Here is a 12116-nt window from a genome sequence, read left to right as displayed (position 1 = left end):
ACGTCCTCATGTACTCACATGTCCTCATGTACTCACATGTCCTCATGTACTCACATGTTCACGTCCTCATGTCCTCACATGTTCACGTCCTCATGTACTCACATGTCCTCATGTACTCACATGTCCTCATGTCCTCACACGTCCTCATGTACTCACATGTTCACATGTCCTCATGTACTCACATGTTCACATGTCCTCATGTCCTCACATGTTCACGTCCTCATGTCCTCACATGTCCTCATGTCCTCACATGTCCTCACATGTCCAATAATAAATCAATAATTAATTCATATTTATTTCTGTTTAAATGTAACTTTTATTTTGAGAAACACATCCTGGACTCTCCATACACTGCATTTAAAATACATTCAGAATATATTTGTTATTATTTCTAAACAAATCGATAACCGATCAGATCAATAACTTTCTTTATGTGAACTCACTCTGCGTCAAATGAGACATGAATAAATAAACATGAACAAAACCAATCAATAATATCTGTGACAAAAACTAACAAAACGATTTTAATCCCTGAGAGATCAAACGATGATGAATCTGTTTACCTCCACAAACAAACAAACAAACAAACAACAGCATGTATGTTCTCCTGCAGCTTTTGGACAAATCTACAAGAACTGAATATTTATGTCGTAGAGTTCTTAATAAAATAGAAATATCACATTTCTGATCCTTTGTTTCACAGATGTCACATGACGCTTCAACTTTATTCATTGCAATAGACTTCAGACTTATGGAAGAGCCCGTGATGAAGTGTTTAATGAAGGAAGTTGAAGCGGTGGGTGGTCAGTTGAGGGTCAGTCCAATGATGTTGGAGTCTGTAATGAAGGAAGTTGAAGCGGTGGGTGGTCAGTTGAGGGTCAGTCCAATGATGTTGGAGTCTGTAATGAAGGAAGTTGAAGCGGTGGGTGGTCAGTTCAGGGCCAGTCCCTCGCTGACGGGCATGTTGATGTGCGCGGTGAGCAGCGGGGAGCTCCGCCCCTCGTGCAGGACGAACACCTTGATGATGTCAGCGATGCCCTTGTCGCTGGTGCACTCCACGAAGGTCTCGACGGGGTAGACGAGCCCGGGGACCAGCAGCGGGATCCTCATGAACGGGTTCCTCATCCGGTACAGGCCCTCGTCGTACAGGAAGCTGACGGCCAGGTTCATGACGGGCCGGCACGCCGCCGTGTTCTGGACGTTCAGGGTCAGCTTGAAGGACGGGCCCAGGCCCTGCACCACGGCGTTCATCTTGAGCGGTTCGGCGAGGCCGGAGGACATCGGCGTCAGGCGGGACTCCAGGGCCTCGGCGTAGGACTTGGCGGCGGCCAGGCGCAGGCGGCTCAGGTCCATCTGGAAGGCGCGGTGCATCGCCAGCGCGCTCTCGCGCTCCCTCAGCGTCTGGTCCACGTACAGCTTGGTCTTCTTGGGCACGTTGAGCCGGACGCTCTGGGCCAGCGGCGGCCCGGCAGCGGCGTCCCTGTCGTCGAAGGCCGCGGTCCTCTTCAGGATCTTCACCATCAGACCTCCTCCCTTGGTGGTCAGGATCAGGGTCCCGTCCTCGCGGCCGTACCGGCCGAAGCAGATGCTGCTGACCACGTCAGGAGTCTTGATGGTGCTCAGCAGGTTCTTGTCCCGGTACAGGTGGACCTCGCAGTTGGCCAGGCCCAACAGAACCGCCTGGAAGCCCCTGCTGGGGAGGTCCATGGCGGCCATGGTGGTGATGGGTGCCGGGAGAACAGCCTTCCACAGCTTCTTTCCCTGAGGACACAAGAGACATGCTGACGGAGAGCAACACACTCAGAGACCAGGACTCAGGGACCAGGACTCAGGGACCAGGACTCAGGGACCTGCGTCGGCTGACCTTCTGAGTGAAGCCCTGCAGGCTCTCGTCGCTGCAGCCGACCACCACGTTCTTGCCGACCCTCACCAGGCCTACCGGATGGGACGGCAGCTCGATGCTGTACTTTGGTTTGTCCGACTCCCTGGAATACAGAAACATCAGACGGGTGAGTTATCTCAGGCAGGTGAGCCAGGTCCCTCGCAAGTAAGTAAGTAAGCAAATAAGCAAGTAAGTAAGTAAGCAAGTAAGTAAGTAAGTAAGCTAGGTGAGTCTCACAGCCAGGTGAGTCTCACCTGCGCAGGATGTAGATGTTGCCGTTGCGACATGCCACTGTGATGCGGAACTCCACGTCAAACTGACCCGTCACGTCCATCATGGTGGGAGGGGCCGGCAGAGACATCTTCAACACAGAAGAAGATATTTCAGTTTATACACATCAACCAGGACTCGGGGACCAGGACTCGGGGACCAGGACTCAGGGACCAGGACTCGGGGACCAGGACTCAGATACATCCTTGGTTAAAGAGCAGTGGGCTGCCCTGCGGGGCGGCCAGGGAGCAGCTGGTTGTTGGGTGTCTTGCTCGGGGTCACTTCAACGTGTGAACTATGGGCTGGGGTCCTTGTGGTAACGGGACGACCACTCATCTCCCAGAGCTACAGGCGCCCCCGAACTGACTGGGAGCCAATGTAGTGCCGTCCTCCCAGCAGGACCAGTTCAGACCAGCAGCAGGGACTGATGGGAGATCACCTTGGACAGGATGATGAAGGCCTCGGGGTCGAGGACGAAGACGTCCCCGCTCTCCGTGCCGATCACCAGGCAGCTGACGCCGTCCTCGTCGGCCGTGCTCTTCTTCAGAGTCCCGATGCAGGTGATGACGGTCTGAAACACAGGTTCAGCCAATCAGAGCGAGGGGGCGGGGTCGTACGACTGTGAATGGCAAAGAGGAGCTTTCGTACCTGCCGTCTGATTGGCTGCTGCTTGTGCAGCTGGACGAACTCGTCCGTGTCTCCGGGCTCCAGAGACAGGAAGCGGAGCGAGCGGACGGACAGCGGAACATCGGCCTTTTTCCTGATGCCCTCCAACATCTCCCTCAAGGTCAGGGGGTCGATCTGACCTGCCCCAACCTGCTGCCACACGTCCTGACCAATCAGAGCACAGAACACATGTAACGCCTTTATGACAACAAACATTATGAACTCTGGACTCTGTTACTGATAAAGAGTCATTACTAAGAAGTGTTGTACCTACCCGTCTGTCTGTCTGTCTGTCTGTCTGTCTGTCTGTCTGTCTGTCTGTCTGTCTGTCATAATACTTCTACAGTGTAAAAACTAAGTTTTGAGTAAAATGTTGTACTATTATATCTGATGTTTACAAATTCCTGTTGTACAACTCAAACACAGTACAAGTACAGTAGGTATCTGTAGGTAGTACCTGTAGTTACTACCTGTAGTTAGTACCTGTAGGTAACCTGGTTACTCACCTGGTTACTCATACAGATTGCATTAGTTAAGGTTAGTATCGATACGCTGTCACCGGCAGCTGATCAATAACAGCAATGACGCTCACCCCTCTGTGTTCCATACATAGAGTAACTGAGACAGTGACTGTGTTGTAACCCCAGGTTCCGTGCCGGTAGACTCACCTGCTCCAGGGAGTTGACCTCCAGGCCGGGCAGCGTGAACTTGAAGTACGGCCGCAGGTTCTTGTAGACGTAGACGCAGGGTCCGGAGGCCACGGCCACGGCAGGGATGCGCGGCTCGTGCAGGTCCATGAAGAAGGCCACCAGGCCGGCGGGCAGGTCCAGCAGGGTGCTCTCGCTCATCAGCGCCGTGCCCCGGTAGACCTTCAGCTTCATGCCCGTTCCCGACGAGCCGGAGCCCAGGTCCCCCACCACCAGCCGGCTCTCCCCGTCCCCGCTGAGGTCCGCCAGGTCCACGCAGGATGAGAAGGTGTGCAGACCCGCCACTGGGTCGTAGTGCGCGTCCAGCCACTTCCCACCGCTCGGCTCCATGGCAGACATCATGGACGCCGGACCACACAGGCGCTCATACAGGGGAGTCCTGAAGACACACAGACCAGGATCAGGACTCACAGACCAGGATCAGGACTCACAGACCAGGATCAGGACTCACAGATCAGGATCAGGACTCACAGACCGGGATCAGGACTCACAGACCAGGATCAGGACTCACAGACCAGGATCAGGACTCACAGACCAGGGTCAGGACTCAAAGGGGGGTTAGTTAGAGGGATACAGACAGAAAGACAGACAGACAGACAGACAGACAGACAGACAGACAGACAGACAGACAGACAGACAGACAGTATCGGTACTACGTCGTAGCTGATCAATAACAGTAATGGCGCGCTCTCACCGTTGTCAAGGAAACCGTTTTTCAGCGTCTCCTCGCGGTGGATCCTGACGTCTTCTTTTGTGTTTGTATCGTTAGTCTGCTCCGTCTTCTTCTGTGTTTGTATTGTAACAGTTCCCTGATCTGTTGGTCTGCTCTCGGCGCTGTGACGCGTCTTTGAAGAAACTGTTTCAGTGTTTAAGTAACAGCTGATAATCCAACAAATCCGCTTCAAATCCTCCTCTGCGCTCTGTCACCGGCTGATGACGTCAATCTCCTCCGACGGTGTTTACTTCTTCTTCTTCTTTGGTGTTTCAACAGAAATACTGTTACAGATGTATTCATCTTAATGTATATTATTACAAATACAAAAAATAATATATAAATATAATATACATAATATACATTCTATGAAGTTGTTTTTCATTAGAGCCACATAGTCTCGCGATATTATCTCTGAGCCCTGCGTGACGTGACTTCGTCCCAGCCCTCTGATTGGTCCTCTGCTCTCGGTTTAAATCGAACCCGCGGAGAGAAGCAGCCGAAGCTAACCGAGAGCGGATGTCTTGTGGTCCTCTATCTGGGGAATAAAACACGTCTTCGTGAAATAAAACACGTCGTCTGGGGAATAAAAGCCGCCAGCAGTGAGTTACGCACATCGACCCTTTGATAAGAATGTGATGTTTTGTTTTCTGGGCCGGAGCGGACCAACAGACCGGATGTGTTCATTAGCTCGTGGTGGCAATAACAAAGTGAACGCTAACAATGGGCTGCCGATTTGTTGCTAGGTAGGTTAGTTGCTAGGTAGGTTAGTTGCTAGGTAGGTTAGTTGCTAGGTAGGTTAGTTGCTAGGTAGGTTAGTTGCAAGGTAGGTTAGTTGCTAGGTAGGTTAGTTGCGAGGAAGATTAGTTACTAGGTAGGTTAGTTGCTAGTGTTACAGTCAAATAGCTCCGTGTGTTACAGTTAAATAGCTCCCTTTGTTTTTATTAACGTTAGTTTATTTTGCAGGGACAATGCACACCGACAGTAAACCTATAAATGAGCTAGATTTAGCCAGAGAGGCTATTTTTCATCTAACAGATCTTTTGATGGCAGCCTGAAATTAAATAAAGAAATAACATAATGCAACTAAAATTCATCGAGACAGTAGCGTATTCACAAAACTACCTCACAACGAGGCAGAGAAAAGTGCACCTACAGTATGAGCACATCCAAAACACACATCAACACTATAAAGACACATGTTAGACGTATTGGAACCTAAACTCTTCCTATTAAGAAGGGGTCATGTCTTCACAGAGCTTAACACTAACCCTCTAGCAGGGATCATGTCTTCACAGAGCTTAACACTAACCCTCTAGCAGGGTTCATGTCTTCATGGAGCTTAACCCTAACCCTCTAGCAAGGTTCATGTCTTCACAGAGCTTAACCCTAACCCTCTAGCAGGGTTCATGTCTTCACAGAGCTTAACCCCAACCCTCTAGCAGGGATCATGTCTTCACAGAGCTTAACACTAACCCTCTAGCAAGGTTCATGTCTTCATGGAGCTTAACACTAATCCTCTAGCAAGGTTCATGTCTTCACAGAGCTTAACCCCAACCATCTAGAAGGGTTCATGTCTTCATGGAGCCGAACCCTAACCCTCTAGAAGGGTTCATGTCTTCACAGAGCTTAACCCCAACCCTCTAGAAGGGTTCATGTCTTCATGGAGCCGAACCCTAACCCTCTAGAAGGGTTCATGTCTTCACCGAGCTTAACCCTAACCCTCTAGAAGGGTTCATGTCTTCACAGAGCTTAACCCTAACCCTCTAGAAGGGTTCATGTCTTCACAGAGCTTAACCCTAACCCTCTAGAAGGGTTCATGTCTTCACCGAGCTTAACCCTAACTCTCTAGAAGGGTTCATGTCTTCACAGAGCTTAACCCTAACCCTCTAGAAGGGTTCATGTCTTCACAGAGCTTAACCCTAACCCTCTAGAAGGGTTCATGTCTTCATGGAGCTTAACCCCAACCCTGTTCATGGAGGTGAGAGGGTTAGGCTTAACCCTCTCACCTCCAGAATGGCTCCATGTTGTTTGTGCTGACAGACATGATGGAGTCGTGTTTCGGTGAGAAGCCGGAGAGAGTCGGACCGGTTCTGGTGGACGACATCAAAAGAAACCTTCTAGGAGAGTTCACTGCTTCACCTGCACAGGTGTGTGTCTGTGTCTAGGGAGGTATTTTGATCTTGAGTACGCGTAGCAGGACTACAATGTAAAGTAGTAATAGATCTTATATGTGTGTGTGTGTGTTATAATGTATACATACTTCTATAGAACAGTGTTCTTTATATACTGCTGGTAGTTTAATCTGTAGTAATACTTTATTATATTTAGTTTAACAACAATCTGAATATTAAAATGTTGATAATGTTTGTTTTGTCTCATCAGGTCGTTCAGGCTGAGAACCTCCAGGTTTACCTGAGGATCCGCCCGCTCACTGCAGCGGAGAACCTCACCAGGGAGTCACAGGTGTGTGTGTGTGTGTGTGTGTGTGTGTGTGTGTGTGTGTGTGTGTGTGTGTGTGTGTGTGTGTGTGTGTGTGTGTGTGTGTGTGTGTGTGTGTCATATGTATATGATAATGCTGATTTAATATTCATTGATGATTGCTTGATAATGGCGATCATCTCTCCTCTGCTCTCCAGGACTGTGTGACCATCGAGGGACCCGACACCGTGGTGCTGACGGCTCCCAGGTGCTGTCAGTCAAACAGGCAGAGCGACAAGTCCCTCCCACAAACGGCACAGAGGTTCACCTTCACACAGGTAGCTGTGATGTCACCGCCTGTCCAATGGGGAGGGCACCGCACGACTGTGTGTTTTGTTCTCTTAGAGTGGTGTTGTGTTGTGCAGGTGTTCGACCCGGCGGCCAGCCAGAAGAATGTTTTTGAGGGTTCAGTTCGTGGTTTGGTCCGTGAGGTTCTCACTGGAGGAAACTGTCTGGTGTTCACGTACGGAGTCACCAACGCTGGAAAAACCTTCACCTTCCTGGGTCAGAAACACAACCTGCACCTTCACATGTGGACTCACGGATGAAGCTTCACCAAAGTCATCACATTTTCAATTCACTGTCCTTTCATCTGCACATTGCTTTAGTTTCCTTTAATAAGTCTGTCTGTGTCTCAGGTCCGGACCATGACTCCGGTCTGTTGCCCAGGTCTCTGTCGGTGATCTTCAACAGTGTTGACGGCCGTCTGTACGGCCGGTCGGATCTGAAGCCGCAGCGCTGCAGAGACTTCAGCAGACTGACTCCAGACCAGCAGGCGGCCGAGTCCAGCAGCAAGCGCAGCCTGCTGAGGCTGTTTAAGGAGGTCCGAGCGCACAAGTACAACGACTGTGTACACGACCGTGTACTACTGCCTACTAATGTGTACGACTGTGTCTCAATGTCTTTGCAGAGCGACAGAAGTCAGACGAGTGGCAGATCAACTTTTCTTGACGGTCAGTGAATTTGATTTAAACAATGACGTCAGCAGCGTTGTGTTTGTGTTCTTCTGTTCATGAGACAACAAACGAGCCACTCGCACCACTCTGCATCCCACCGGGTGAGTCCTGGTGTGAAGGGAGGTCCTCACACCTGGTGAAGACCAGAACGTGTGTTTCAGGCTCGACCGACGGCAGCGTCTCTGAGCTCGACAGCTTCTGTCTGGACGTCCAGGACAACGTCCGCTTCTCCGTCTGGGTTTCCTTCTGCGAGATCTACAACGACAACATCCACGACCTGCTGGAGCAGGTAGAGAGAGAGTGTGTGTGGGGGGGATTAGTTGATGTGTGATTGGTTGATGTGTGATTGGTTGATGTGTGATCAGGTTCCCGGTGGACAGCACAAGAGGACGGTGCTGCGTCTGTCTCAGGACGTCAAAGGAAACTCCTTCATCAAAGGTAACAACGTATTTTGTGTTGGTGTGTGGTGTTGTGCGAATTTGTGTATACTAATGTGTGTGTCATTGTGTAGACCTGCGCTGGCTCCAGGTCAGCAGCTCTGACGAGGCCTACAAAGTGATGAAGATCGGGAGGAAGAACCAGAGCTTCTCCTCCACCAGACTGAACCACCAGTCCAGCAGGAGGTCTGTCCTCGACTCAACCACAAGGTCGAGTCTGTGTGTGTCTCTCATGGTCTGTGTGTGTCTCTCATGGTCTCTGGTAGTCTTTGTGTGTCTCTCATGGTCTCTGGTGGTCTCTGTGTGTCTCTCATGGGCTCTGGTGGTCTCTGGTGGTCTTCGTCTCTGCAGCCACAGCATCTTCTCCATCAGGATCCTGCGGGTGGAGGACGTCGGCGTTCCCAGAGTCCTCGGCATCAGCGAGTAAGACCGGACTGACCTTTCAGCGTGAAGCGATGATGTCATTGTGATGTCATCGCCTGTGTAATAACCCCGCCCCCCCGTCCTCTGGCAGGTTGTCTCTGTGCGACCTCGCCGGGTCGGAGCGCTGCTCCCGGACCCGGAACACCGGGGACCGGCTGAAGGAGGCCGGGAACATCAACAGCTCTCTGCTGACACTGGGGAAGTGCATCAACGCCATGAGAGTGAACCAGCACGCCAAGTACACACACACACACACACACACACACACACACACACACACACACACACACACACACACACACAGGTCTGAGGGTCTGCTGTGTCTCTGCAGGGTCCAGCACCACGTGCCCTTCAGGGAGTCTAAGCTCACTCACTTCCTGCAGTTCTTCTTCTGTGGTGGCGGCCGCGTCTCCATGGTGGTGAACATCAACCAGAACCCGTCGAGCTTCGACGAGACGCTCAACGTGCTCAAGTTCTCCGCCCTCGCCCAGAAGGTAAACACACACATGCACACACACACGCATACACACACACATTTACATACAGATACACTCGCTCTCTCACACACACACTCTCTTTCTGACACACACACACACACACTCTCTCTCACTCACTCACTCACTCACTCTCACACACACAGGTGGTGGTGGTGAGCTCGCGGCCGGCGGGCGACGCCCCCCTCTCCTCAGCCATGGAGCTATCTCTGATCATCGAGGACGCCGACCGGAGGAGAAACGTGTCGGGGCGCCGCAGGAAGAGCTCGCTGGTCGCCTGGGAAACCACGCTGGAGGACGTGCTGGAGGACGGGGGGGAGGAAGAGGAAGAGGAGGAAGAAGAGGAGGAGGAGGAGGAGAGTGCGATGGAAGGGACGGTGCTGGAGGCTGGAGGTGAAGAGGAGGAGGAAGAAGAAAAAGAAGAAAAGGTAAACATCTAGTTTCTGTTTCCTGAAAATGTTTTCATCTCTTTGATCCATGAAAACTTAGTGTGTGTGTGTGTGTGTGTGTGTGTGTGTGTGTGTGTGTCAGCAGGCAGACAGAGAGGCGGCGCAGCGTTTGCTCCTGGAGGCTCAGATCAGAGAGGAAGTCAGCGCTGAGTTCATGGAGCTCTTCAGCAAGATGGAGAAAGACTACAGGTAACGAGATGATACAGGTAACGAGATGATACAGGTAACAGTGTCAGGTGACACCCACGTGACTTCTGTGTGTGTGTGTGTGTGTGTGTGTGTGTGTGTGTGTGTGTGTGTGTGTGTGTGTGTGTGTGTGTGTGTGTGTGTGTGTGTGTGTGTGTGTGTGTGTGTGTGTGTGTGTGTGTGTGTGTGTGTGTGTGCGCGTGCGTGCGTGCGTGTGCACAGCGAGCGGCTGGAGGAGGAGCGGCGGCTCCTGGAGCAGCGGGCGGAGGAGCGAGCAGAGATCCTGAAGGCTCTGGTCAGCAGGACGCTGCAGGAGCAGCAGGAGGAGCAGCAGGAGGAGCAGCAGCTCCTCAGAGACGTCTTCACCTCTGTGAGCGGAGACCTGGAGGACATCAGGGGGGACGCCCAGAGGGCCCAGCACTACCTGACTGCACACACACACACTGCAGGTACACACACACACACACACACACTGCAGGTACACACACACACTGCAGGTACACACACACACACTGCAGGTACACACACACACTGCAGGTACACACACACACACACACTGCAGGTCCACACTCACACACTGCAGGTCCACACACTGCAGGTCCACACACACACTGCAGGTACACACACTGCAGGTACACACACACACACTGCAGGTACACACACACACACTGCAGGTACACACACACTGCAGGTACACACACTGCAGGTACACACACACACACACACACACTGCAGGTACACACACACTGCAGGTACATAGTGTACACACTGCAGGTACACACACACACACACACACACACACTGCAGGTACATAGTGTACACACTGCAGGTACAAACACACACACACACACTGCAGGTACATAATGTACACACTGCAGGTACACACACACTCTGCGGGTACACACACACTGCTGTGACGTTGACCTTTGCCCTCTCTCTGCTGCTCTGGACCTGTAGAGCTGGAGGCGCTGCGATTGGAGAATCAAAGATCACGTGACCAACTGCAGGAGGCCAAGGAGGTAACTTCTTCTTCTGTGGTGTTTTGCTGCTTCTTTCGTCACGAAGTGTTTTATCAATAAAGTTGTTTTGGTTCCAGCGTCTGCAGCATCAGCAGCTGGAGTTATCAGAGCTGCTGCAGAGCAACCAGCAGAAAGACGACGTCATCGCCCGCCACAACGTAAATAATCAATAATATTTATATCAAACATAACAATAATAACAATAAATCAGAAGCATCATCTTCCACAAAGCATGTTTTCTGTAGTTTTAGCTTTTTGTGTTTTTCTATTTGAGAGGTTTGAAATGTTTTGGTTAAATAAACATGAACATATTCAATATATTTGTTGTTTAATCAACATCCTGCTCCTTCAGTCGGCTCTGGAGGAGCAGAGAAGAGGAGAAGAGGAGGAGGAGAAGAAGAACAGGAAGCGCCAGCATGGAGCTCAGGAGGAGGAGAGGGGGCCGGCCAAGAAGAGAGGTGAGGAGGAGGAGGAAAAAGAGGAGGAGGAGTTTACACCTTTTATTACCTTTTTAAAATCGTTCTTCTTCGTCTCCTCAGTGCTGGAGGAGGAGATCTGGAGGCTGCAGGAGGAAAACGACCAGAAGGAGGAAGCCATCGAGGAGCTGAGAGAGAGGGAGGAGAGGAGGAAGGGTCAGGAGGAGGAGCTAAGAGAGAGGACCAGGGCCCAGGAGGAGGAGCTGACAGAGAGGGAGGAGGAGCTGAAGAAGGAGCTGGTTGTTCTGGAGCAGAAGGTGCAGGAGCTGACAGGTAGGAGCTGGACCTCCCTGTGGTTTACACCTCCTCATGCGGACCTCGTTGAAGATGAAGCTCTCTCTCCTCCCTCCTCCTCTCTCCTCCCTCTTCCTCCCACCTGCCCCCCCCCCCCCCCTGTAGATCTGGAGTGTCCACACTGTGCGTCTGTGTGTTTGTCTCTGGAGTCGGAGCAGAGAGAAACCTCCAGACTGGTGAAGGAGAACAAAGCTCTGGTGAACGGCATCTTCCAGCTGCAAACGCAGGTACTGCCCCTTATGTCACTTTATTAGGCACACCTGCCCTTTGCAGCGCTCATCCAGGTTGAACCATCCAGGTATATTTAGTACTTACAGAAAGATGAATCACTTCATTCTGTGCACTTTATTTAAATTTTTTACTTTTATATTCTGTAGATATAATTGTAAATAGTCACGCTCCCTTTTTGTTGCACTCTGTTTGTCGTTACATTTTTGTCGTTAAATGTTCTGCGCCTCCTGCCGGGACGTTCCTTGTGATTCTGATGAACTCCTCTCTGCTGGTCCAGGTGACCGGTCTCCAGACGAAGCTCAAGCAGCAGACTGACGGGGCTGACGGCCTATTGCAGCAGCTGAACGCTGCAAAGACCCGCCTCCATGACCTGGAGAGCCAATCGAAGGAAAGGGCCGACAGCATCGACAGGCTGACTCAGGAAGTGGAGCGT

At 51.4% G+C, this 12116-nt stretch overlaps 2 protein-coding genes across 6 annotated transcripts in view; one reads left to right on the top strand and one right to left on the bottom strand.

Annotated features, from left to right (window-relative positions):
- Positions 1-292: 292 nt before the first annotated feature.
- Positions 293-4593, bottom strand: bbs1 (Bardet-Biedl syndrome 1). Of its 3 annotated transcripts, none has more exons than XM_068599234.1 (7): positions 3997-4593; positions 3487-3904; positions 2801-2983; positions 2592-2723; positions 2137-2243; positions 1865-1985; positions 293-1761 (listed from the first exon to the last, which is right to left on the bottom strand). In XM_068599234.1, the coding sequence occupies exons 2-7, from the start codon at positions 3865-3867 to the stop codon at positions 931-933; spliced, it is 1755 nt and encodes a 584-aa protein (XP_068455335.1). In that variant the 5' UTR covers positions 3868-3904; positions 3997-4593; the 3' UTR covers positions 293-930. The 3 variants fall into 3 exon arrangements, with proteins under 3 accessions (XP_068455335.1, XP_068455334.1, XP_068455333.1); XM_068599233.1 differs by having other exon boundaries at positions 3977-4592; XM_068599232.1 differs by having other exon boundaries at positions 4220-4592.
- A 95-nt stretch (positions 4594-4688) lies between these two features.
- The window catches only part of LOC137801821 (kinesin-like protein KIF20A), an 11060-nt gene continuing 3632 nt past the window's right edge, over positions 4689-12116 (top strand). For 2 of the 3 annotated variants that reach the window (XM_068599211.1, XM_068599209.1), the window contains exons 1-22: positions 4689-4839; positions 6281-6387; positions 6623-6703; positions 6877-6996; positions 7084-7222; positions 7357-7541; positions 7629-7671; positions 7836-7963; positions 8040-8112; positions 8186-8297; positions 8463-8534; positions 8626-8772; positions 8866-9028; positions 9175-9456; positions 9560-9666; positions 9886-10112; positions 10621-10682; positions 10760-10840; positions 11035-11140; positions 11222-11431; positions 11558-11679; positions 11961-12116. The exon at positions 11961-12116 is cut by the window's right edge and continues 18 nt beyond it. In XM_068599211.1, the coding sequence (XP_068455312.1) occupies positions 6283-6387; positions 6623-6703; positions 6877-6996; positions 7084-7222; positions 7357-7541; positions 7629-7671; positions 7836-7963; positions 8040-8112; positions 8186-8297; positions 8463-8534; positions 8626-8772; positions 8866-9028; positions 9175-9456; positions 9560-9666; positions 9886-10112; positions 10621-10682; positions 10760-10840; positions 11035-11140; positions 11222-11431; positions 11558-11679; positions 11961-12116 (2721 nt within the window). In that variant the 5' untranslated portion in view covers positions 4689-4839; positions 6281-6282. The remainder of the gene's footprint in view (positions 4840-6280; positions 6388-6622; positions 6704-6876; positions 6997-7083; positions 7223-7356; positions 7542-7628; positions 7672-7835; positions 7964-8039; positions 8113-8185; positions 8298-8462; positions 8535-8625; positions 8773-8865; positions 9029-9174; positions 9457-9559; positions 9667-9885; positions 10113-10620; positions 10683-10759; positions 10841-11034; positions 11141-11221; positions 11432-11557; positions 11680-11960) is intronic. The other variant, XM_068599210.1, reaches the window with a different exon arrangement.

Source organism: Clinocottus analis, unplaced genomic scaffold (genome assembly GCF_023055335.1).
Source record: "Clinocottus analis isolate CAN_PGR_092001 unplaced genomic scaffold, fCliAna1.0.p SCAF_44, whole genome shotgun sequence".
Lineage (NCBI taxonomy): Eukaryota > Metazoa > Chordata > Actinopteri > Perciformes > Cottidae > Clinocottus > Clinocottus analis.
This window is presented reverse-complemented; position numbering and strand designations above follow the sequence as displayed.